This window comes from Ochotona princeps, chromosome 27 (assembly GCF_030435755.1).
Source record: "Ochotona princeps isolate mOchPri1 chromosome 27, mOchPri1.hap1, whole genome shotgun sequence".
Lineage (NCBI taxonomy): Eukaryota > Metazoa > Chordata > Mammalia > Lagomorpha > Ochotonidae > Ochotona > Ochotona princeps.
In genome coordinates, this window is record NC_080858.1 from 13,971,266 (window position 1) to 13,994,549 (window position 23,284).

A 23,284-nucleotide genomic window follows, 5' to 3' on the forward strand; every position below is an offset into this window, starting at 1 on the left:
GGCCACAAACAGGGAGCTGCACGGGAAGCAGGGCTGTTGGGATTAGAACCTGCACCCATATGGATCCTGGCGAGTTCAAGGCAAGGACTTTAGCCGCTAGGCTACCATGCTGGGCCCAATATTCCTGTTCTGATTCTTTGTTACTCAGTTCATAATATATTGTTGTGCTTAAACGCCAATCTATAAAATGGATTCTGGGAGAAAATACCGATAGCTTGTGAGATATTATGTAATGCCACCAAACTCAATGGTAAATAAAGTGTGTTATATAGACAGAATAGGCCCGAAAACTTTTCACTAAAAAGTCCTTTGTTTATTTAAGAGGGAAATAGGGAGATTGAGATGGGCGTGTGTGTGTGTGTATGTGTGTGTGATTGAGGAGGGAGGGAGGCAGGAAGGGAGACAGACTGACAGATTGTGATAAGAGATCGTAAAGACCTTGAATTCTCTGCTTTACTTCTTCCCATGCCTTCAACCATTGAGGCTGAGCCAGGCTAAAGCAAGAATCTGAATTTCAACAGGCTTCCCATGTGGGTGGCAAGCACCTATGTCCTTGATCCATAATCAGCTGCCTCTTAGGGAATGATTAGGGAATTGGAAATGGAAGGGGATCAGGACTGAAACTCCAGCACTCTGACGTGGCATATAGGAATCTCACGTAGCATCTTAACTGCCACACCGAATGTCTGCCCTCATGGGATACCTGGGGAAAGGACTGGGGTATTAAATTAGGATGAAAGTTGAATGAATCAGAAATACCATATAGATGAGTCACAAAAAGCGGAATCTTTATTGGCTAGGAAAATTATCTTTAATTTCACAAGATGCTATAAACATCTTAATTGCTTTGTTGAGTTTTATAATGTATTGTCCTGGGAAAAGTGAGCAAATATCTTGCTATTAGTGAGTCTGCATTCCTAGTCATTAATATCCTGAGCTCAGACCCTTCAACATGGATGGCAGCATCCCAAAGTGATGTCTTCATTGCTACACCAAGAGCATGCTCTGCAATTATTTGTAAAGTAACTTCCTTAGGTGATTTGAATAATACATTAAGATGGGAGAATATTGAGGCTCAGAGAATGATATCAAAAAGTGTGGCATGTGCCTTGCTTAGTTTTTGGCTCTAAAGGAAATTAAAAGATGTATGGGCCAACTTCAGCATCAAAATCCTGCAGGTCTAGCTCTGTTCTCTCTGCCCCCCAGCACAGGGAAGGATGTTGTGAAAAGTTCCTTTGCCTACCTGAGCAGGTAAAACCAGAAAAGGAACACCAATCTCTTTAGTCTTCAGGTTGAGATACCATCAAGTAAAGGAGACTGAACTCATATCACACGATAGCTGAAGTCTGTCCACACTTTGAGACAGACTTTAATTACACACAACTGTCTTCTATTTTGGCTCCAAAGGGAATTGTGTACGAACCACAGACAGATCTGTAGATCAGGAGAATTTGCTTTCTGCTGTTGTATGTGCTGCAAGCCCATTGGGTTACTCTCAAACTCATTTACTATTCTCTTAACAATTATCTACCCTCCTGGTTTCTCCCACCACATCTGTATGTAAGATTCTAAACCAGAGGGGCTGTTAATCAGATTCCTATGATTTTTTTTCTATGCAGTAATGTCTTTGCTGCCCTTTTAAACTTTAATACATTCCTGTGTTATTTCTCCTACTTTGTCTATTGTCAGTTCAAAGCATAGAATCTTCAAAGGGTAAAGGGGAAACTTCCCTTTGCACCCTCAAGAGTAATGTGCTAATATATCAGCAATAAATGCAAACATAGGTGTAGTTTGTACACACACAAGGCGAGTTCGAATTTTATGGAATCTTCCAACATCCTCTAGGTCCATTGTACTATGAATTTCGAAACTATAAATGTAAATATGGTTTATGTGTATCCCCAAGGGATTCACAATTTGAAATTTAGTCCTCCTGGTGACAGAGATGGTGAACTATGAAAAAATCATGCTTGCTTTGGCAGCACATATACTAAAAAGATGGGGTCCACTAGAGGCCCTTAGTTCATTGGGAGAGCTTCCTACTGAGGGATCAAGTTTACTCTTGTGTGATCTCTGAGCACTCCTGATAGTGAGATGCCAGAAAAGTAAAACAGCCCTTCCTTGCTGTCTTGCAAGGCAAGAGATCCTGTCATGCATCCTGTCATGGGATGTGATTTTTCCTCCTGCACATGTTCTCAATGCTGTGCCATCTGCTGTTGAGTCTCCTCCAATGGTGTAACCAAAGTGACCACTCAGTCATGGGCTTTAGGTCTCTAAAACTATGTTACAATGGCTCAACAGGTTAATCCTTCACCTGTCTATCCCAGCCTATTATGTGGTTGCTTGTTCAAGTCTCAGCTGCCCCACTTCCCATCCAGCTCCCTGTTTGTGGCCTGGAAGAGCAGTGAATGAATGGCCAGGTTCGTGGGTTTCTGCACTTGTGTGGGAGACCCAGAGAGAGGCTCCTGGCTCCTGGCTCCTTAGCTCTGGCTATCATGGCTGCTTGTAGAGTCAACCAATGAATTGAAGATCTCTATTTCTCTCCTTTTTCAATCTGCTTTTCAAATAAAGTAAATAATTCTTTACAAAAAAAAAACAAGAAAAAAAGAAACATCTTAGAATGTCAGACTGCCTCCAATGTTTTGTGACATTAATGAAAAATAGGATAATCCAGTAGCCAACTTTATTTACATCTCATTCTCAAAATCTTATGTTAATTTACTAACTTTGTAAAGCTAGAATTCAATGCAATAAGACTGTATGACAGAGACACAACACAGATAATCACAAATATAACCCTAGAATAACTGTGATTAAAACTTTTGAAACTGATCATTTAATTTTGATGATAAAGGGCCTTAGATGTAACTTAAACTCTTAAGTATTCAGGACATGCTACTCTACAATATGACACCTTAACATTTGAAAATAGAGCAGAATGGGGAAACCACTCTCAAATTCACTATTTCCTTTCTATCCTGAAAAGGTAAACCTTCATTCCAGAGGTGCCTTTTTCACTCCGAGGAAATAACGTTCTTATACTCACAACACTGGCACTCCACCACCAATCTGATCAACTGGCCTTGTTGAATCCCCAGATTATTGCCATTACGGCACATCCATTTTGTCCAATCAGACTTCTGCATAAATGGCCACCTTTCCATAACCTTACAAGGCATGGCTTTTTCTCTTTGAGTCTTTCTTTGTGAAGGTCCCCAGGTCATGCAACACTTACATTTTATGCATTTGTACAATCTTCTACAAATATCCTCTTTGTTACAGGGGCGTCAGCAGTGAACCTCATGGTAGGAGAGAATCTTTACCTCTTTGTAGCTACCCAGTCTAAACTTAGTTAGTTCAATCATTACATATAGTAACTACTTGAATAAATCAACTATCTGGAAGAAACAAATTAGCTTAAAATTAAAGATTCTTCTTTTAGTACAAAATAGATAAGAAGTTGCAGAAGTACCAACCAAATATAATTTATCTCTAACTTAATAAAACAGAATAGATAAAAAAGTGTAATTCTGACAACATAAAAGGAGCTTAAAGTGAAATAATCTCTACATAATTCTGCAAAAGTATAGCCATTCTAGGAGACTAATACTTTTCTCCTCTTGGTTCATTATTAAAACCATATAATATTGTGAATTTATTTAGTTCTACACTTCCCAGGAGCTCAGAGTTATCTACAACACATTATGAAACTATGTGTATGGGCTTAATTTAGAAGTTTTATACTTGTAATTAAAGATTAGCAAAATGAAATCTTATTACACCTTGTTAAAGTAAGGAAAATATAGTAAAATCTTACTTTTAGGAGTAAGAAATGGATATCAAAAAGTTAACCAAGTTTGACAAAGCAAAGTAACATATTTACCATAGTGAACTGGTTGTATTTTAATATTGTTTATTTAGACAGACACAAAATTCCCATAAGGAAATTTAATTTGTCCATTCAGAAAATTGGTAAGAATATTTAGTACATATATTCAGTGATTATTATGTGGCATTATTTTATCCAAACCCATATCTAAATATTTGCTGATATGAATTTTATTTAAAAATTATGTCAGGATATTAATGTTTTATCTGTGGTTATACAAAATGTCACATGTTGAATTATAAACTTAGGCTCAAATATATAAACATACATGAATTGTGCATAAGTATATTTTATAATGTTACATGTTATGTATATAATACACATAATGATTATCCATAATGAGGCAGCATCATTGGATACTGGATGCCCTTTTTTTTAAAGAGTTATTTTTATTTTCATTGGAAATGCAGATTTACAGAGGAGAGAAAGAAAGATCTTCCATCTGCTGTCTCACTTCCCAGAGGCCGTAATGGCTGGAGCTGAGCCAATCCAAAGCCAGGAGACAGAAGCATCTTGAGTCGCCTACATGGGTACAGGGACCAAAGCTTTGAGCATCCTCAACCGCCTTCCCACACTTCACAAGCAGGGATTTGGATTGGAAGTGGAGCAGCTAAGACATGACCCAGTTCCCATATGGGACGCCAGCGCTTCATAGGTTAGGATTTAGTCATTGAGCCATAGTGTCCAGGCTGTCCATCAGATACTGAACATGTCTCAGAACTAATGGTTCCCAAGCACCAAAAATGCTTGTATTTCTCTTATATGTATGTTGCATATAACTCACCAGGAAACTTGGTAATCATTTATTTTTCTCTTCTACACAGTTCCACATTTTCAATATATAACTTTGGTTTATTTCACCATCCTAAGATTCTACAAATTTCTTCACTTCTACTTATTCCTCCTGTCATTAATTTAGTTCACCTTGTCAATCTTTCAGTTAGTAATATTCTCCTAATTGCAATTTTCAAAATTCTTTTAAAATATACATTACCATTCGCAATGCAATTTAAATGGTTAATTTTTCCCCAATGAGATTATTTATCTCCTTAATTTACTGGGAACAAAAGCCATGAATATTGTAGCAATTGTGTAAATAAAAATGAATAAACATTCAAGGTGGAACCATTTAAAAATTTTAGTACACAGAATTTCATTGTATTTTCACACAGAAACAAATGTTCCTTCTTTTAAAAATTAAATTTGGCCTGAAAATGTATCTTTCTCACTTCAACAAGGCTTAATGCATGTTTTTGTGTCAAGATGTGTGATGGTACATGCTTAATTTATAACTTTCCTTGCCATATTTATTGTATAATGTTCCCTGATACATTTTATAATTATTTCACAGAACTATTAGGGGGGCTGGCGTGGTAGCCTAGTAGCAAAAGTCCTTGCGTTGAACTCCAGGGATCCCAGATATACACTGGTTATAATCCTGGCAGCCCTGCTTCCCATCCAGCTCCCTGTTAGTGGCCTAGAAAAGCAGTCAAGAACAGCCCAAAGCCGTGGGATCCTGCACCCATGTGGGAGACCCGGAAGAAGCTCCTGGCTCCTGGCTTCATATCAGCTCAGCTCAGGCTGTTGTGGTCACTTTGGGAGTGAATCATCGGACAGAAGATCTCCTCTCTTGTCTCTCCTCCTCTCTGTATATCTGACTTTCCAATAAAAATGAAATTTAAAAAAGAGAGAGAAAAGTATTAGAGGTATGGCTTCCTCCAGGTCTCTTCTTATTGTTAGACATGCAAATAATGAGCAAGCCACCATTCCAGCCCTGCTATTAGTGTTTTCTTAGAAATATTGGCGGTAGTAGCAAAATTACTGAAACACAGGTTATAGGAATTTCAGAAGTCTTTTGAAATATATACATGTTTGATCAAATTCTCCCGAGCAATTGCTTTCTGAATTTATATTCCCAGCAGCCATTTGCTTGGGTACATTTTGCCTCCAAAGTTTATTTAAAATATTTCAACAGTTTCATATGCCGTGATGGCCTGTCACTGTTTAACTGTATTTTGTTATTAATTAAACTCTTTATTCTGTTTGAGACGTCATGTGGTGCGGCAGTTAAGAGATCGCTTGGGAAGCGCTCCTTCCATATTCAGGTCTCTGGATGTGAGTCCTAGCCTCTGGTGGAGGTGTACCCTGGGGTGCAGGCGATGGCTTGCATACTTAGTAAATAAGACAATGCCCTTTCTCAGGTATATGGGAAGAAACCCAAGCTATGTTGCACTTCAAAGTCCAAGGACTTTAAATCCCATATGGACAAATGACTGTAAGTAACATACATGTACCAACACTTGATGGGCTTTTTCTCTTGAGAAATTCTAGTTCAATGAAGTTTTGAAATAACGAAATGACTACCTAAACCTTTTAACATGTATTATACTGTACGTCATCTAAATCTTATAATCAGGAAGCAGGAGAGAGGCAAGCTTTCCATCGGTCAACAGCTGAACTGCCCTCTGTGGACGCCTTCCCTAGTTCATGCATCTGTTGCTATGGCAACAACCGAACTCCAGGTGTGCACTGGGAAACATGTAGAAAAGGCAAGTCCAAATTATTAATCAATGTAAGATTAAACCTGCTAAAGCATTTGATTCCACGCATTATCAAAGCCATATATACAAGCGCAGATACGGAGCAGGATAATGAATGCAAAGAGTCAAGGAAAAGAGGGAATACCTGTCAGTTTCATGCAAGAAAACATCTGTGACTTCATATAAATATTCATTAGAGTATTGTTCTAACTGGTAACTCAAAAAGAAAAATAATTAGCCTCACAAGTCATTTAGAGTTCACATTTTACAATGAAAGACTGGATTGGTTGATCCAAATATCATCAAATCCACCAAATGCTTCACAAGGCATTTGCAAACACATTCATGCCAAAATATTAATACTGAAACATTTTTATTTCTGTAAGGTTGTTAATCTTTGAAAACTTAAAAAATACAAGGAAGAATGTGACATCTCTGGATTTAAAACTTAAGTATTTTATACAACAGAAGAGCCAAAAAAGAAACATTCTTTTTTATTGTACTGTATTTTTAAAGCTCTCTGTGGAATTCCAGGCAGAGTTATTATGTAAACTTAAAAATGCATTTTCTATAAAATGAGTATTTTAAATGGGCAAACACATTTAAATAAGTATACCTATAAGCTGCTCAGATAAAAAAAAAAAAGAAAGATGTTTAGAACTCACTGTTAAAAAAGAAAAAAAAGTTGTAATGGTAAGACTCAAATCCCACTGGCTTAAAAACTTCAGTATTTAATCAACACACTAATACAGTTCCAAATCAAACATATACTCCTTTTAAGGGATTTTACTCTATTTTAAAACTGTGATTAGCTGGGAACTTTTAAACCTGAAAATTCCATGTCCTTGGAACCACCTGAAACCTGGGAAAATCGAGACTGAGTCAACCTCTTCACAGCTCACTTAAATGGCTGTTGCCATAAATACAGATAACAGAAAAACTCTCACTATGATGATAAAATTTTAAAAATCACTGCATGGGGTTTGAATTGATTGGGTGATACTGGCTATAAGATTGCAATACAAAGCATGTGAGTCTAATCTACTGAAAAGAACAACAAGGTAGTTCTCCTTAATTCAGAGAAATTACAAGAATTTAAATTGGCCTTAATAAGATACTTACTTCTGTAAAAATTCTTCAGAGCCGCATACACTTAGAAGATAATCTTTAAGAGATAGTTGGTCATTTGTTAAAAATTGTAGAGTTTCTGCAATTAGGTCTTTGACAAGATAGTTAGCTAAAAACAAAGATAAAAGATAAAATAAAACAACATTGTTGATCATACTAGCTAGGGAAAAGTTTCCACAACACACACCCACCCCCCCCACACACACACACCCCCAAACACACAAAATAAAAACATCAAGCCAGTTATGAAGCTGTAACCCTTTAGTTCCATCAAGAGAATTTAGAATGAAATGTATCAGATTTGTCAGTTGGAGTACTTTTAGGGGTATTTCTTTTAAATGCTTTCCATTTCCTTGATCAGCTATATCTTCACATAATTTAACCAGATTGCATGCTCCCTCTGTTAAATGTTGTATCTGCTCAGACTGAGGAAACACTTGGGGAAGTCATAGCTGGGTAATGGTTCTAGGCATCCCTTGTTGTCTATGGAACTTTCAGGATGAAATCATTCTTGATCAACTCGATATTTTTAGAGCACTTGTATTCTCCAAAACGCAAATTCGTATCTTCATAATAAGACAGGTTTATCATTGCCATGTGGTTATCAAGCATCTACCTTGAAGCTCTGTTTTTTTTTTGTTGTTGTTTTTGTTTTTTGCTTGTTTTATATGCAGAGATAGGTTCCTCATTTGTTAGAAGGGTTTAAAACACAATGGGGTTGTTTTTTCCATTAAGAACAAATGTGAAGTTAAAATTTGAAAAACTAGAAAAATGTGGACAATCAATTCGCCATGTCCTTGCTTTGGAAGAGATCCAGGGTTTTCAGTGAATCAAAGGGGTGCAGCGGACTCCACTGAGGACACGTGGCCAACAAGACTTTGTATTCACACTGAAACCATGGGGAGCCTTTGTCTGAGCCTTGTCTGCAATGTCTGCACTTCACTGTATTTCTTGTTTGTCTGTTTGTTTTTACTGCCACTCCTTTTGTTGGAGGGAAAGGATTTTGACTGAAACAACCTAACAAACTGTAGTGCAAGCGATACTGCAGTCACAAAGTGGAAAAAAACAAAACAAAAACGGAATGCTGGATTTAAAAACAGGTTTTTATGGTAGATCCAGAGGTCATTAAAGAAACCGTTGGAGAAATAAATGGTAAAGACTATCAGGGAATTAGAGATTGTCCAAATGCTTTTTTCTCAGGTGGCTTGTCAAAAAAAATTTTTTCCAGTGTGACTTGATAAGAGAGAATAGGGCAGAATGGAATCTTAAGTTCATAGAATGCTGTGCCAGAGACCAAGGTCAAACTATTGATAATAGTCCATACGTGGGCACAACCAAAGTCTGTAGGCTAGTGTCCCCAGCTAGGCAGTGAGTCATGGTCACAACTGATTACCTGAAGATATCCTTGAGAAGGCCACATTCTGACTTTGGTACTTGGGTCACACTGTTCCTTACTGATCATCACACAAAGCTAAAATCAACGTGGGCATAGCTACGAGCGCTTGAGTCACATCAATTCCTATAATTTGACTCCCCAACAGTTTAATAAAAGGTTGAGGCAGTGAGCCTTATAGGTCCACCTTCTTTTCTCCGAAGAGGAGGAGGAGAGGTTCTCTTCTGCTGCCCCGCATCTATAATCTCTATCTTGCTCCCCGTTCTTTGTTTTCTCAATCACATGTCCTCTCTTTCTCCAAGGTTATTCATGCCACTGTAGGCAGTGGTAGCTTTGACAAGGAAGAGAGTGCTGTAAGTTTACTACCATTTGGAAATAAAGATTGAAATTGATGGAATTAAAGGATAAAAAAATAACAGATAGAAAACTCTTAACCATAAGGGCTTGGACAAGAGGGCGAGCGAATTGGCCATTACATGATGGCAGGAAAGTATCTTTGAGGACATGACTCTATTCCGTTATCAACTTCTCCATTTTCAAAGACTACATCTTATATTCTACAGGGGTGACCATGAATTAGTGCTTGTTGCAATTACATTTCCACTTTACAGAAAAGACTCCATAAGCCCATTAAGTGTACTACTAGTGCCAGGCTGGGTCTTGGTTTGATATCTCTTACTGGCTGCTTTCTGTTGCACTTTGTATATTTTCATTACTGCTTACAATCTTGCATGTCTAAACTTGAAATCATTGTCTTGCCCTGAAACCCAGTCATTAGGAGTCTGCAAATTAAACTTAAGCCTACAAGTATTCTGTCTGCTTTTCAATAGATTTCATATCTGTGCTTTAATGTTGGGGAATAGATCCTGTTCCCCAGTCTCCATGAAGTGCTAAACATGTTGTCTACTTTATTGCAAAGAGTAAAACCAACCTGAGTTTCTTTAGTTATCTTACTCTACACCTCGGATCTAGTTATGGACTACCCACTTTTTGGATATATCTCTTCAATTATGATCCTTCTTCTAACACAAAGTCACGGTTTATCAATTCAACATCCTTTTCTTTTCATATATTCAGTGTCCCTACTTTAAAATTATATTGCCCTTTTCTTACAAGACTGTTTTCATTCAAACTTCCACCCATTCCCACTCTTTGTTATAAGCATTTCTTTTACCTTCCCTTTATTGCCAAACTAGTTGGAATTTAATTTTATCTATGGTATTTCAAGAAGTTGGTACTAACTCCATATGCCTATATAAATAAACTATGCTTTTTTCCTGTAATCTGTTGTCACTTAAGACCAAACTCTCTCCCCTCCACATCTTACTATTTGCAACCATGTGGTGGAGGGGTAATTTTTCTCCAAACACTGGCATATGATATTCTGCATGTTTTCTTGTCGTCTTTGTTTAAAGATTTATTCATGCACTGACATGACAGAGTGATGGAGGGAGAGGCAGAGACAGAGAGAGATGGAGCTTTTGGCTTCTAGTTCACTCTCCGGATACCTGCAACAGTCAGGGCTGGGCCAGGCCAAAACCAGGAACCAGGAGCTCTAGGCTGCTTTCCCTTGTGGGTAGCAGGTGGCAGAAATCCAAGTGCTTTGTGCCATCATCTGCTGCCTCTCAGGCTTGTTAGCAGGCAACTGAATCAGAAGCAGGGTAGAGATTTGTCCCAGGCACGCTGACAGGGATGAACATGTCTCTCAAGCAATGCTTAACCTGTGGCACAATACAAACTTCTGTTTTCTTGCATGTCTTTTCTCATCTTTTGTATCCTCTTCCATAGACGTTTAAGACTTCTAAGGGCGTGCAAAGCCTCTTTATTTCTTTTAATCTCTAACACTAAAGAAAGTTACCTAACCTATCTACTGAAACATCTTATGAAAGAAACAAATTGTGCCTGATTGGTCAACAAAAATGGTGGGAGGAAGGTTAGAGGGAAGGGTAGAGAGAGAATATTAAGTACTATAACATGGACGAATGGAAGTGGTGCCGTAGCACTGAGCAAAGAAACTAAATTCTTTTCCTCAGTAACTAAAGCCAACACAACCAAGGCTTGTGACCATTTTGATCAGAGCTGGCACAGCATCATTATTTTTGGCTAGAAAATCAGAATCTTGCTTTTTGAGATGCGGAAGTGCAGTCAACAGAGACTACTTTAGTAGCCAGCCAAACAGCACATGTGCTTGAGTCTGTAACACCCTATTTATTTTAAAGAAGTAAAGGAATTCAATTAGTACAGAATAAGAGAAGGCTGGAAAAAGATTTTGCTAAATAGTGGACTGTATTCCAAACATAGAGTCCAACATCTTATTGTCCAGTCAAGTTCAACGGCTTCTTAGGTATACCCTCTCTGGTCTGAAGACAGAGCCAGCAGAGTAATGTTTGGTATACGCTTGCAATGGGGGAATCTCAACTGAACTTGAACTGTGGTTATGCAACAAGGTGGAGGAATCCACCATGGTGGGAGGGTTTGGGGAGGGGTGGGGAGAACCCAAGTATCTATGTAACTGTGTCACATAATACAATGTAATTAATGAAGTTAAATAATAAATAATTAAAAAAAATAGTGGACTGTAAAAGTTATGTAGGATATTGAATCCATTTAAAGATACCCTAGGTATGGACAATTGGTACATTGGTAAAGATGCTACTTGAGAGACCTTCATCACATAGCAGTTCCTAGGTGAAACCCAGAGTATTTGGCTTCCAATCCAGCTTCCCAGTAGGAGTTTCGGGAGGCAGCAGTGAGAGCCCATGTCAGCCATGTCGAAGACCTGAGGGGGAGTTCGAGGCTTCTGGAGTCAGGCTAGCCCAGCTCTGGTTGTTTTGGCTGTTTGGGAAGTGAAACAACAGATAGAAAATTTCTTTTTCTTTCTTTTCTCTTTCTTCCCTCCCCTCCCTCCTTCTTTCCTCCCCTCCCTCCTCTTTTCTTTCCTTCCTTCCTTCTTTGCTTTCTTTTCTCCCTCCCTCCCACCTTCCCTTTCTCCTTCTTTCCCTCTCTCCCTCTTCTCTTTCCTCACGCCTTTCCTTTCTTTTGCATTTTCTCTTTATTTCTATCTCTTCTTGCCTATCTTCTTGACTTTTCTTATGTTGTCCCTCCCTATTTTTTTCTGTTTCTTTCTTTCCTCACCTTTACCCTCCTTATTTCCTCTCCTCTCTTTACATTTCTTTTCTTATAAAAGGGGCATTTAAAAAAATTAAATGATACCTTAAATATCAGAAAAGTAAGGTTTATTTTTAGAGATGAGTTTGATAATATAAACATTCTTGAGCTATTTCCCTGGCGACTGAATCAACAGGTCTACCAGTTCTGGTGAGTGTGGACTGCAGATGGCCTGCAGAATTTTCCTGATGGGAATGAAGACTGTTATCAGTGTCTATTCAACGTCATAATTTACTTATACTGCAATGGAATTGTATTTCCTAATGTATAGAAATAGTTGATTCTTACTCATATATCATCTTTAGCTAGGATATCTTTAAAATTCAGATTGTTTGAATAAATTTAAAGAGTGTTACATTTTGCTAAGTCTTTTTGCCAGGGAAATGAATGTATTCTGGAGTAAACCATGTGAAAAGAATTCTGACAATAGCTCTCCCCTCTCTCTTCAAGTGTTAAAAGTCTCCCAGGGCCCAGCACTATGACCTAGTAGCTGAAGTCTTCACCTTGAACGCAGCAGGATCCCATATGGGCGCTGGTTCTAATCCCTCTGGCCCTGCTTCCCATTCAGCCTTGGGACCCTGCAGCTGTGTGGGAAACCCGGAAGAACTCCTGGCTCCTGGCTTCGGGTTGGCGCAGCACCGGCCATTGCACTCACTTGGGAAGTGAATCATCGGACGGAAGATTTTTCTGTCTCTCCTCCTCTCTGTATATTTGACTTTGCAATGAAAATAAATACATCGTTAAAAATAAAAGTCTCCCAAATGTCTTCCTCATATTTTTGCCTCAGGATAAAACAGCAAATAACAGTTATTTTTAAGAGTTTCAATCCATGAGTTCAAGGCTATATATGAAGACCAACTTCATAAATATTTATTTTTAAGATCACTTACCATGTGGCATAAGATGAACTACTTGTATTGAGTTGCCAGTAACAATACTTATATTAAACTTCGTGTTAGAGAAGAGTTGATGTGGAAATGGTGTGACAGCGCTCCAGATCTTCCCAGAATTGGAATCAATGTCGCCTGCATGGTATGTTTCTCTTATTCTGAAAAACGAATGTGAAAAGAAAAGTACCTAGGATTAGATCTGAAATACACACAATTTAAAAATACACCCACTGTGCAAGAGTAATGAAAGCAACCTATGACTGATTTGTGGTACAGTTCATTTAGCTAAGTAGGTGGGAAGAGATTACAAGTATAGCAAAATACCAAGGAACATGTGAGAGGCGGGGCCTTCAGTCAGGGGGTCATCTGAAGTCACTCGCAACACTTCATTATTCCATAAGGCAGGATGTTTCACTCTGAACATTACCATTTGATTCAGTTACATTATTTTTCATTCCTACAATTCCTCCTCTTGGATATTTCCCAATTCTAATTTTCTCAAAATCTATGTAACTGGTTCATTGTGGTTTTGGTTCATTGCAGTTCAGATATTTTGGTAATTTTTAAGTTTGCACCCAAATTCTAAGACATTCTTAAACGATAACTTTGGATTATAACTTAGTGTTTAAAAATCATTCTAAACAAGTATTTACTATTCTTTTTTAAAAAAGATTTATTTATTTTTATTACAAAGTCAGATATACAGAGAGGAGGAGGAGACAGAAAGGAAGATCTTCTGTCCGATGATTCACTCCCCAAGGGACCATAACGGCTGGTGCTGCGCCGATCCGAAGCCGGGAACCAGGAACCTCTTCCGGGTCTCCCACGCAGGTGCAAGGTCCCAAAGTTTTGGGTCGTCCTCAACTCTTTCCCAGGCCACAAGCAGGGAACTGGATGGGAAGTGGAGCAGCTGGGACTAGAACCGGCACCCACATGGCATCCCAGTGTGTTCAAGGCGAGGACTTTAGCCACTAGGCCACACCCAGTATTTACTATTCTTCCAGAACCTTGAGTTTGGATTCTGGAGTTTTCATTTCATATTGTGATAGCCAGCAGTAAGGTATTGAACTAGTTTCTCTGTTTGCACAAAGCATGTTGTTAATATTTTCTCCAAATGTTTACAGTGCATATAAGAGGATTTTTAGAGCATAAATTAATGATTCTACGTCATATCCTCATTTTTATATATTGCATCACTCCACTCTTACATATCCATAACTTACAATTTATGTACAATGTAATATAAAGATATGGCAGCTCAATGAGCCCTGCAGGGGACAGCTGTACCATCCCAGAGGGAGGAGGACAGAATAAATTGGACAACTACCCCAGCCAAATGATGACAGCAAATATTTGGGCAAATGGAGTCTCTGAGGTCGACTATGTCAACCAATGTACATTGAAAGGGTTCTCTTATTCTTGGATCGGCGAGATTGACAACAATTCAGAACTATGAAACCACTTGGGAGGAACCCTCAGAGTACGCGCCACATTGGACCCTGCCTTCATATTGAGTAACCATTCTCTATCCCTGGATAGTGGGGAAGTTGGGAGGCTGGGTATGGCTTTCTCCTTCTCCTTCCCCTCCAAAACAAGGAGGAGAAAGAAAATTTGGAAACAATGATCACACTTACTTTTCCCTAACCCTTGATCCATCCCACTCTGATCAACTATGTTAACATCTCCATTAAAAATAAATATAAACAGGCAAAAATAAATCTATTGATGCAGTTCATCATTTGGAATTTGGTATGGTGCTTAAGAAGCTGCTTGGGGATTCATCTAAATGTTAAGGGATGGGTGTTAATCTTGGCTCTTTCTGATTCCAGCTACCTGCTCAAGTCTACCCCGGCAGGCAACTGGTACTGGCTCTGGTAGTTCTGTCCTTGCCATTCAAGTAGGAGAAAAAGATCAAGTTCCAGGAACCTGCCTTTGATATTGTATGGGGTATATCACATTTTGAAATCTAATACAGCAAGCTGTAAAACATCTCTAAAGACATTATAAAATGAATGCAAATTCTAGAGCTAAATCTGATCTCCCAAATATTAATAAGAAACAAGCAATTGGATATATAACTCCATGATATATTGCCTTCTACAAAATTTGAAGTCTCTCTTTATAAAGGTGTCTTTCAAATTTAACTTGATCCTCTTTTGAATTAAGAAAGGCCAGAACATTTAGATCCTCAAAGTGTTAACACTGAGTGGACATCTTGTATACAAAATAATTTGCATAAAGTATGCGCTCATTTTGTAAGAGAATATTTGTGAATAATTATTAAAATTCAAGAAAAGTATGTGTAAAAATAACCTTTGGCTTTCTTATTATGGAACTATACATAGTAGATTTTTTTTTTTTAGTTTTCATAGCCATATCTTTTTTTAAAATTTTTTTTATTTATTATTTTTAATTCATTAATTACATTGTATTATGTGACACAGTTTCATAGGTACTTGGATTCTCCCCACCCCTCCCCAAACCCTCCCACCATGATGGATTCCTCCACCTTGTTGCATAACCACAGTTCAAGTTCAGTTGAGATTCCCCCATTGCAAGCATATACCAAACATAGAGTCCAGCATCTTATTGTCCAGTCAAGTTCAATGGCTTCTTAGGTATACCCTCTCTGGTCTGAAGACAGAGCCAGCAGAGTATCATCCCGATCAATTAAAAGCTCCAACATACCATCAGCAAAAATTTACATCATTATGGAATTAATTGACATAGTAATGAGTAACCAATATGTTAAAAGTAAAATACTCAGCTATTAAAAAAAAAAAAAAAAAACATAGCCATATCTTAAAAGAGCCATTTCTCACACTCAGAAGCAGAAATTGCCACATTGGTGGCAGGGGTATAGCTATGCATGTCATTCTGTTACGGCAAGGAGCTTTTTCCCAAATCAATATTGATCAATTTAAAGCTCCTAATTTAGAAAGCCAAATGGTTCAATATTCAAAGTATCATTTAAAATCTTCTTTAAACTAGAGCAAGAAATCACTGAATGTGAAATATGTTCCTGGATTTCAGACCTTTTTTTTTGCATGTGTTACATCTAGGCCTCCCAGAAAGATCAGGATTTTGCTTTAAAGCAGGGCTATGCTCTCTTGCTTGTTTGTTTTTAATTTGAATATCACTCACGCAAAAAAAAAAAAGCAGTTATTAGATATGGAAATTGTCTTTCAACTAATGATTAAATAAATGATTCAAATCTTTAATCTCAAAGTATCATCTGACTGGAGAAAGCTTTTAAGTCAATGTGTATTTATTTTGCTGAACACAACAGCCACAAATGGATAAGAAGTAGAATTAACATACAAATGCATTCATTTAAAATCTTTTCAGGAATGATAGCAACAGAGGAACTGGCATTGGATAAATTTTAATTAATAATAAGTAACTCATTTTTACAGAAAGATCTAGAGGAGCTGGCACAGCAAGTTAAGCTGTTACTTGCAAATCTGGAGCACAGGTTTGAGTTCTATCTGCTCAAGTTCAAATCGAGTTTATCTGCTAATACATCTGAGAAGACAGCACAAAATGGCCCAGGTGCTTATTTTCCTACCACCAATGTTGGGAGAGCTGAGTGGAATTTAGAGCTCCGTGCCTTGCTCTGGCCTAGACGCTGCCATTACTGGCTTTCAGATGGCAAACCATGGGAAGGAATACCTAGCATCATCCCTCTCTCTGTTGCTTTGCTTTTCAAATAAATAAAAATAAATAAACTTAAAAAGACATCTGCTTTATAGAATACATTAATTTTTAGATTGGCAAAAAAAAGCAGGTTTTTTTTTTTTTTGGTTAATATCCCCAATTGATATTTCAGCACAAACACACCTGTATTTGTTTAATATTTTAGCAACCCATTCAAGGCAAGCTTCAGGTACTCAAATGGTTTTTAAATAAAATATTTCTGGTAAAATGAATAGACAAAAGTTATTTGGGGACTGAGTCAGTGGAGTTAGTTATTTGCTTATATCATTATAAGAGAAAGTCATTGCAAACAAAGCTATCAAGAAACCACAAGGGCAGGTCTGTAGTTATAAAATATTTCACATTAACAAACTTCCATAGAGGAAAAATCTGTTTGACTATAAACAAAACTCGTAACAAGAGTTGAATGGGGATTAATTTGTCAAGGATTCTTATATGCTGCTGTGTTTACACATTTAGGACTTCTGCTAGACACAGAAAATGAATCAGTGCAGTGCTACAATATAGACATTTGTTCATGCACAAAAATTTCCAAGTGATGAAAGAGCTGGACTTACTTATTTACTTTGTCACAAAAAGAAGCTAGACTCCTGTTACTCCCTTGAGGTGCTTCAACCAGCCGAACGGAGCAACCTATTGACTTGAGACATAAAAAAAAAAAATCACACTGTATTAGTACAGTTTGATGCAGAGGGGGAAAAAAGGATTAAAAATCCATCATTTTAATCCTATTTTAAAGATTGGTTTTGTCTTAAATACATCTAGATTTTTTAATGTGAAATGATCATGAGATATAGAAAACTACATAGACTTTAAGTAAACAATTTGAGCCTTCAGAAGTAAATTCATCAAGTTATGATTTCAATAGCCCATTGGGAACATAGAAAATGTTCTTTAGTTTGGAAAGCTGACATCACCTTTAGCCTGCGTCCACTGTGTAGCATAGATGAGGCGTCTTTCTCAATGAAATGAGCATCACTCATTCGTTATGCCTTCCATGATTTTGATGTTCATTATTGTGTTAGCTGTATTCTATTCGATGACTATTCAAAAATTTGTTAAACCATATTCTTGTGGAGGGACATTGCACTGTTCTAAGCTTTTGGTAATTGTAAAAAAAAAAAAAAAAAAAAAGGACCTGCTGGTTTTTATGCTTCAATACCTGAGAAAGCATGCATAAATCATTCCGTTGTGGAGGAGGGATGATTTGTCTAGAAAACTCATTTTTACTTTCTGTGCTTCAGAGCGCTCTTACTATGTCCATACAAATGCAAATGTCTTTTCTTATCCTCACTGATCTTTTCATCGTTATCAAATGAGTCTTTTTTAATTCTAATAGTACATTGTTTTGAATAGTACTTTCTCTGTTAACAAATATACCAGAAGTAGCAAAGTAACGCTGTTGCCTCCTACCTGTCATGGTATTTTGCTATATATTTTGCAGCTGTATATACCTGATTTTAGTTTGCTTTGGCCAAATGTCTAACAGCTAAGAGTATTTTTTTCATATTTACCAGCATATTTCATTTTTATCATTCTTCATTCCTGCACGGATTTCATGTCATTTTATTTGCACTTCAAGCATTTCCCTTTGATGTTGCTTCTGTGCCTTTTAGCTGACAAATTTTTCTCAAGCGTTTATTTTTGTGGAGATGTCTATTTTATTTTCAATTTGGAAACACGCACTCAATGGGTGCGGATATATGGGTTCTGTTTTTGTTGCTTTAAGAGCTTACAAATGCCATCAACCTTTTTGCTGGCTCCCATTGTTTCTGATCGGGAGTTTTTTCACACAAAAGGTTCCATTGTCTGAACTTTCTTTTGTATCCTCCTCTTCTAGCATATTATTTTAATTTTTGATTCTCAGATGCTTGAATACAATGTGTGTGCATGATGCTGGATTTTTATTTTTTATGTTTGTGATTTGGTTGAGTTTGTTCTGTCTGTAGCTTGATATTTTTGACAAATTCTGAGAACTCTGCTGATCTTTATTTTCAGTACTAGAATCCACATTTGTTTTCACTTGTTTTTCATGCTTCAAATTTTCAGCTGAGATTTCTCATTGGACTGCTCATTGTGACTATCTTGTTTTATCTAATTGAGCTTCCATGTAGTAACAATTTTAACTTCCCTATCAGTTCACGCCCGTGTCAGTCTTGGCTGGATCTTTTTCTATTGACTGGATTATTAACTGGATTGTGGATGAAAACTCCCTACGTATTTACATACCTATGCTTTGTTAGTATAGTTTAGGTATCATGGATAACACATTACGAATTGAGCTTTTTTTTAAAGTAATGTGTGATTTTCTTTGAAAGGTAATTAAAAATCTTAGTGATTTTTATCGGCTGTGTTTTATTAGTTATGGAGCCACTTCCATTTTGGTTGCCACAGCATTCAGTTTACAGTATGAATTTTACTTTAATGAGATGACTTTCTGAGCTCTTATTTGATTGCATGGGTGTCCAGCTTCTCCTCTGGCTTGGCTCTATCATCTGCACTATAAAACTTTGTGTGCGGCAAACACAATTATGTAATTTTCAAGCAAAAACTGACAATGTCTAGCAAGTTTTATGAGTACACCCTAACACTAAATCAAGAATAGTCAATTGAACACCTATTTCTCTCACTTTTCATCTTTCTGCCTTATTAATATCAAGTGCCGAGACTACCTGGCTCTTCCTTCCCAGATCACTGATACTGTGACTGGATTTGGGCTCCATCAGCTCGCAAAGCAGCAATCAACTGCCTGAGGCAGGCAGAAACCAGATGTTCACAGCTCTTCCTTCTTAAAGATCAGTGTTCTGACCTGTTGTTCATGTATCTGGTCAAACTTTATTGTCAGCAGTAGGGGAAGCTGAATATATGTTACAAAGTGGTTTTCAGAACCAGATGTTCCTAAGATCTAACTTTAAATTCAGACAATCTGAGGTGCTATCTCTTCTGCAAGTGCATCAGGTAATGCGAGGAGCGTCTTCTAGGCACTTACCCTACCTCTTCACTGCATTTCCACTACTTGAGTGTTATTTTGAGCATGATAACATTTCTAAATTCAGTATCATGTCATTCCATCTTGCATCCATGCTACATGGCATATAAAATGGGTTGTAATACTTTTGCAAGTACTTAACATTTGAAGAATTCTTTTGTCTTCCATCATAAGGTACAGTAGCACTAATTTTTTTGTTCTGGTTTTATTTTTCATTTTGTCTAGACTCATACACATAAAAGTTTTGAAATATTACACAGGAAATTCAATGGTTAATAAAATGATTGGAAAGCCATTTATGAACCCATTAGTATAAGCTGTACATGATTACTTAATTTCCTGTTCTTTCAATGGTTCTAATGGAAATTGCTTGCCAATTGTATTATTTAGGAATCGCTGGGCGAAGGGGAATCTTGGCTACTACTACTGACAAAAATTACCTCACTGAAGTGTGGTAAGTGTACTGAATTGCATTTGTGTGTGTGAATACTAAAATAAGAATTGAAAACACATTCAGCTATAGCTCCAATTCTGATATGTTTATCCATTAAGATATAAGTACTATAGCATTTGATTTAATTTTGATAAAATTTGACCTCTGAAGAGAATATTTTTAGAAAAAAAAATAACTCAATAATCAGGAATTTGTGAAAATAAACAATTGCTTCCAAATCAAAAGTAATTTAGATTCCCCAAATTTAAAGCTACTTCTCCTCATTGCCACATTAATTCATTATATTTTGACTGGTCCTTCTAGGTTCTTGTTTGTAAGACCACTTACAGTATACACACCTCTGTCTTCCTTGGCTGTGTGTTCTCCCGACTTCTTGGTGGAGAGCCTTGGAAGAGCATGTGGGAAGGGTCCGTGATGCTTACGTGTCTGCTCCTTTTAGTCTTCTCTTCTGGCATGAAGTCAGGTGAAAAAGATGGATGTAAAGGAGGAATAGCATCTTTGAATCTTACATGGCAATTAGGATTTTCATTTTCCAGTCTTATCGGTGGGTAAATTTCACCCACCCTAGTGGAAAATGTGGACACTATATTGAATCTGGAATACTCAGCACGATGGTGTTTTCCAGAAGGGTATCCCAAGGAACTTTCTTTGTTTATCTGATGTGAGTTTGTCAGTATGGAAGGACTAAAACCAGTCCGTGATGTTTTTGTGCTTTGATCCCAGGAGGGCTCTTGGCATTTAGAAGTGGATTCATTCAGAGGCGTTTGGTGGGTTTCATATAATGGATGCCTTTTTGAGTCCCAGTTTGGTAAATGGAGCACAGAACAGGTTTTTTCTCCCATTTCAGGCTGATAGAAGGGAATTTCATTATTGATCTCATCTACTAGCTGATCAAACCCCAGACTGATGTGTTTAGAAGAAAGGGTCCGATTTGCAGAATGAAATTCTTTGTGCTTGTGCTGATCTTCATGGGATTCATTGGAATTTGGACTTGTCTGCCAAAAATACGCCATTCTTTATTTTTTACAACGAAAGGCTGATTCGACTCCAAAAACTGCCTTGATGATACAATTTAAAAAGGAAGAATTTTTCCTAGAGAAAGCATAAGACAAATCCAATTAGAAATAAAGGAGTTTGTGCAAATTAATATGCAAAAAGATACAAGCAAATGATTTTACTTGGGCGGTGATATAACTCATTGAGTGCCATGAAACCCTTTCAAGGCTCACAGCATTGTAAGGATACAGAAGGGTATCGATGGTGAACTGCCTGTGATGGAAAATCAGTCCAAGTCAGTCATGACAAGGATTTTGTAAATGTATCAAATGTCATCATTCCCCTTTGATTGTTCACCTACTAAGTACACAGTTGCCTATAATGTCAGCATTTCCCTCTATATTCAATCATCTGTAATCACATTCAGTCATCTGTAAGCATATCTAATCATCTGTAAGCATATTAAAATCTCTACGTCTTCCTCTTAAATTTATTTGAAAGGGAAAAGGAAGGAAGGAGAAAAGAAGAGCTTATTTGTTTGTTGTCTCTCTAAATGCTGGCAAATGAGACTCAGTTCAGGTTTAAACAGGGATTGGGGGGATACAAGGAGGTGAATCCTCATTGCTCCTCCCAGTGCCTGCATTGATGAGAAATGGGATCCAGGAGCCAGAGGTAGTACTCAACCCAGACACTGTGATGTGGGTCACTCCCACCTCACCTATCAGACTGAACACGCCTGCCCTGAAGCTTTGAAATCTCTAGCTTTTCTTGATCAGCAACCACCCATATTTACAGATAATCCTTCTTCCACAGCCAATCTTCTGCCAATGTTTGGATAAATTCTTTTCTGCCCATTTCTCAAACTCTTGGAAGAATTACAAACTCTCTTTCTACCTCAGGTTCACCGATGACCTTCACATCAATATGTGCAATTGACATTTCCCATCCTGCTTTGAGTTTATTTTTCTGCCACATTTGATGCCATTCACCATATTTTACCTCAACATTTTAGGAGAAAATGAAATTTAGAAGTATTTTCAGCACAGTTAAGAATTTATTAATTCTTTTATGACCTGTGTGTATGTTAAATATGAGAAGTCTCATAGGATGACTATGATAATGACTGGTTATCAAATACAATTCTCCATCAGTCTTTACATCAATGGAAATTGATTTTTATTATGTCAGCATCAAATGTTTTTAACAATTCATGATCACCTGAGGAATCATGGATAAGGTTTACTATGCTTTACCTCTTCAGTCTAGACACTGACCCAATGGATTTGAGACAGATTTTCAACTGATGCAGGACCAGGTTTGTAGAAGGCAGTAAAACAGAAGCACCAGAAAATGAGTCATCAGATATTATTTCAAATGATTCTAAAGATACATGAGTCACATAGATAATTTATTATATGACCCAAAATGTCAGAAATGATCATTTTTAATCTCTACACCTATAGTGAAAGCTATTTTATTAAAACAGGATGCACATGTCAAGTTCATGGGATAACAGGAGAATGACTGGATTCAGGCACTGCAGCCCAGCACAGGCTCACTTCAAACTGCTTCTATCCAAAAAGGCTGACTACTTTCTGAGTTTTGGTAATAATATTTTTCAGCTATTTCTTGCAGCAAATTTAAAATGAGACAGCAAGTTGTCTGGAAAATTCATTATCAGGAGATAAGTGAGGATAAGAAACACTTCTCATGCTAGAAATACAATAAAAAGGTTTTTTCTAGATTCATTTTTTTCAAAATTGAATTTTGTGCCTTTAAAGACATTTATAACAATTTAACATCTCTTTATCACAATTGAGAAGCTAGAAAATTTGTTATTTTTTAAGCAAACCAAAATGTTTCATGACAGTTGGCAAATTTCTGCACCCTGCTTGACAAAGCATACAATTCAAAGTCACATAAATTGGCTATCTGCTCTGAGTTAGGAAGAAGCTGAAGCTGCAGAAATTCTGCATGGTGGTCAGAATTAGGGCCCAGAAACATTCTCATGTTTAATCTGGAGTTCATGTTAAGCTACAGGCAGACAGAATCGTATCTTCTAGTCAGCAGACCCAAAACCAGGGTGGTTATGTATCCACTAGGATCTTTGCAAGTTAATT

At 37.3% G+C, this 23,284-nt stretch overlaps 1 protein-coding gene across 2 annotated transcripts in view; it reads right to left on the reverse strand.

Moving 5' to 3' along the window:
- PIK3C2G (phosphatidylinositol-4-phosphate 3-kinase catalytic subunit type 2 gamma) overlaps positions 1-21,181 on the reverse strand; it is a 265,595-nt gene extending 244,414 nt beyond the window's left edge. For both annotated transcript variants that reach the window (XM_058655883.1, XM_058655882.1), the window contains exons 1-4: positions 20,507-21,181; positions 17,283-17,365; positions 13,009-13,166; positions 7,552-7,666 (exon numbers count right to left, since the gene is read on the reverse strand). In XM_058655883.1, the coding sequence (XP_058511866.1) occupies positions 7,552-7,666; positions 13,009-13,166; positions 17,283-17,365; positions 20,507-21,181 (1,031 nt within the window). The remainder of the gene's footprint in view (positions 1-7,551; positions 7,667-13,008; positions 13,167-17,282; positions 17,366-20,506) is intronic.
- Between the last annotated feature and the right edge of the window lie 2,103 nt (positions 21,182-23,284).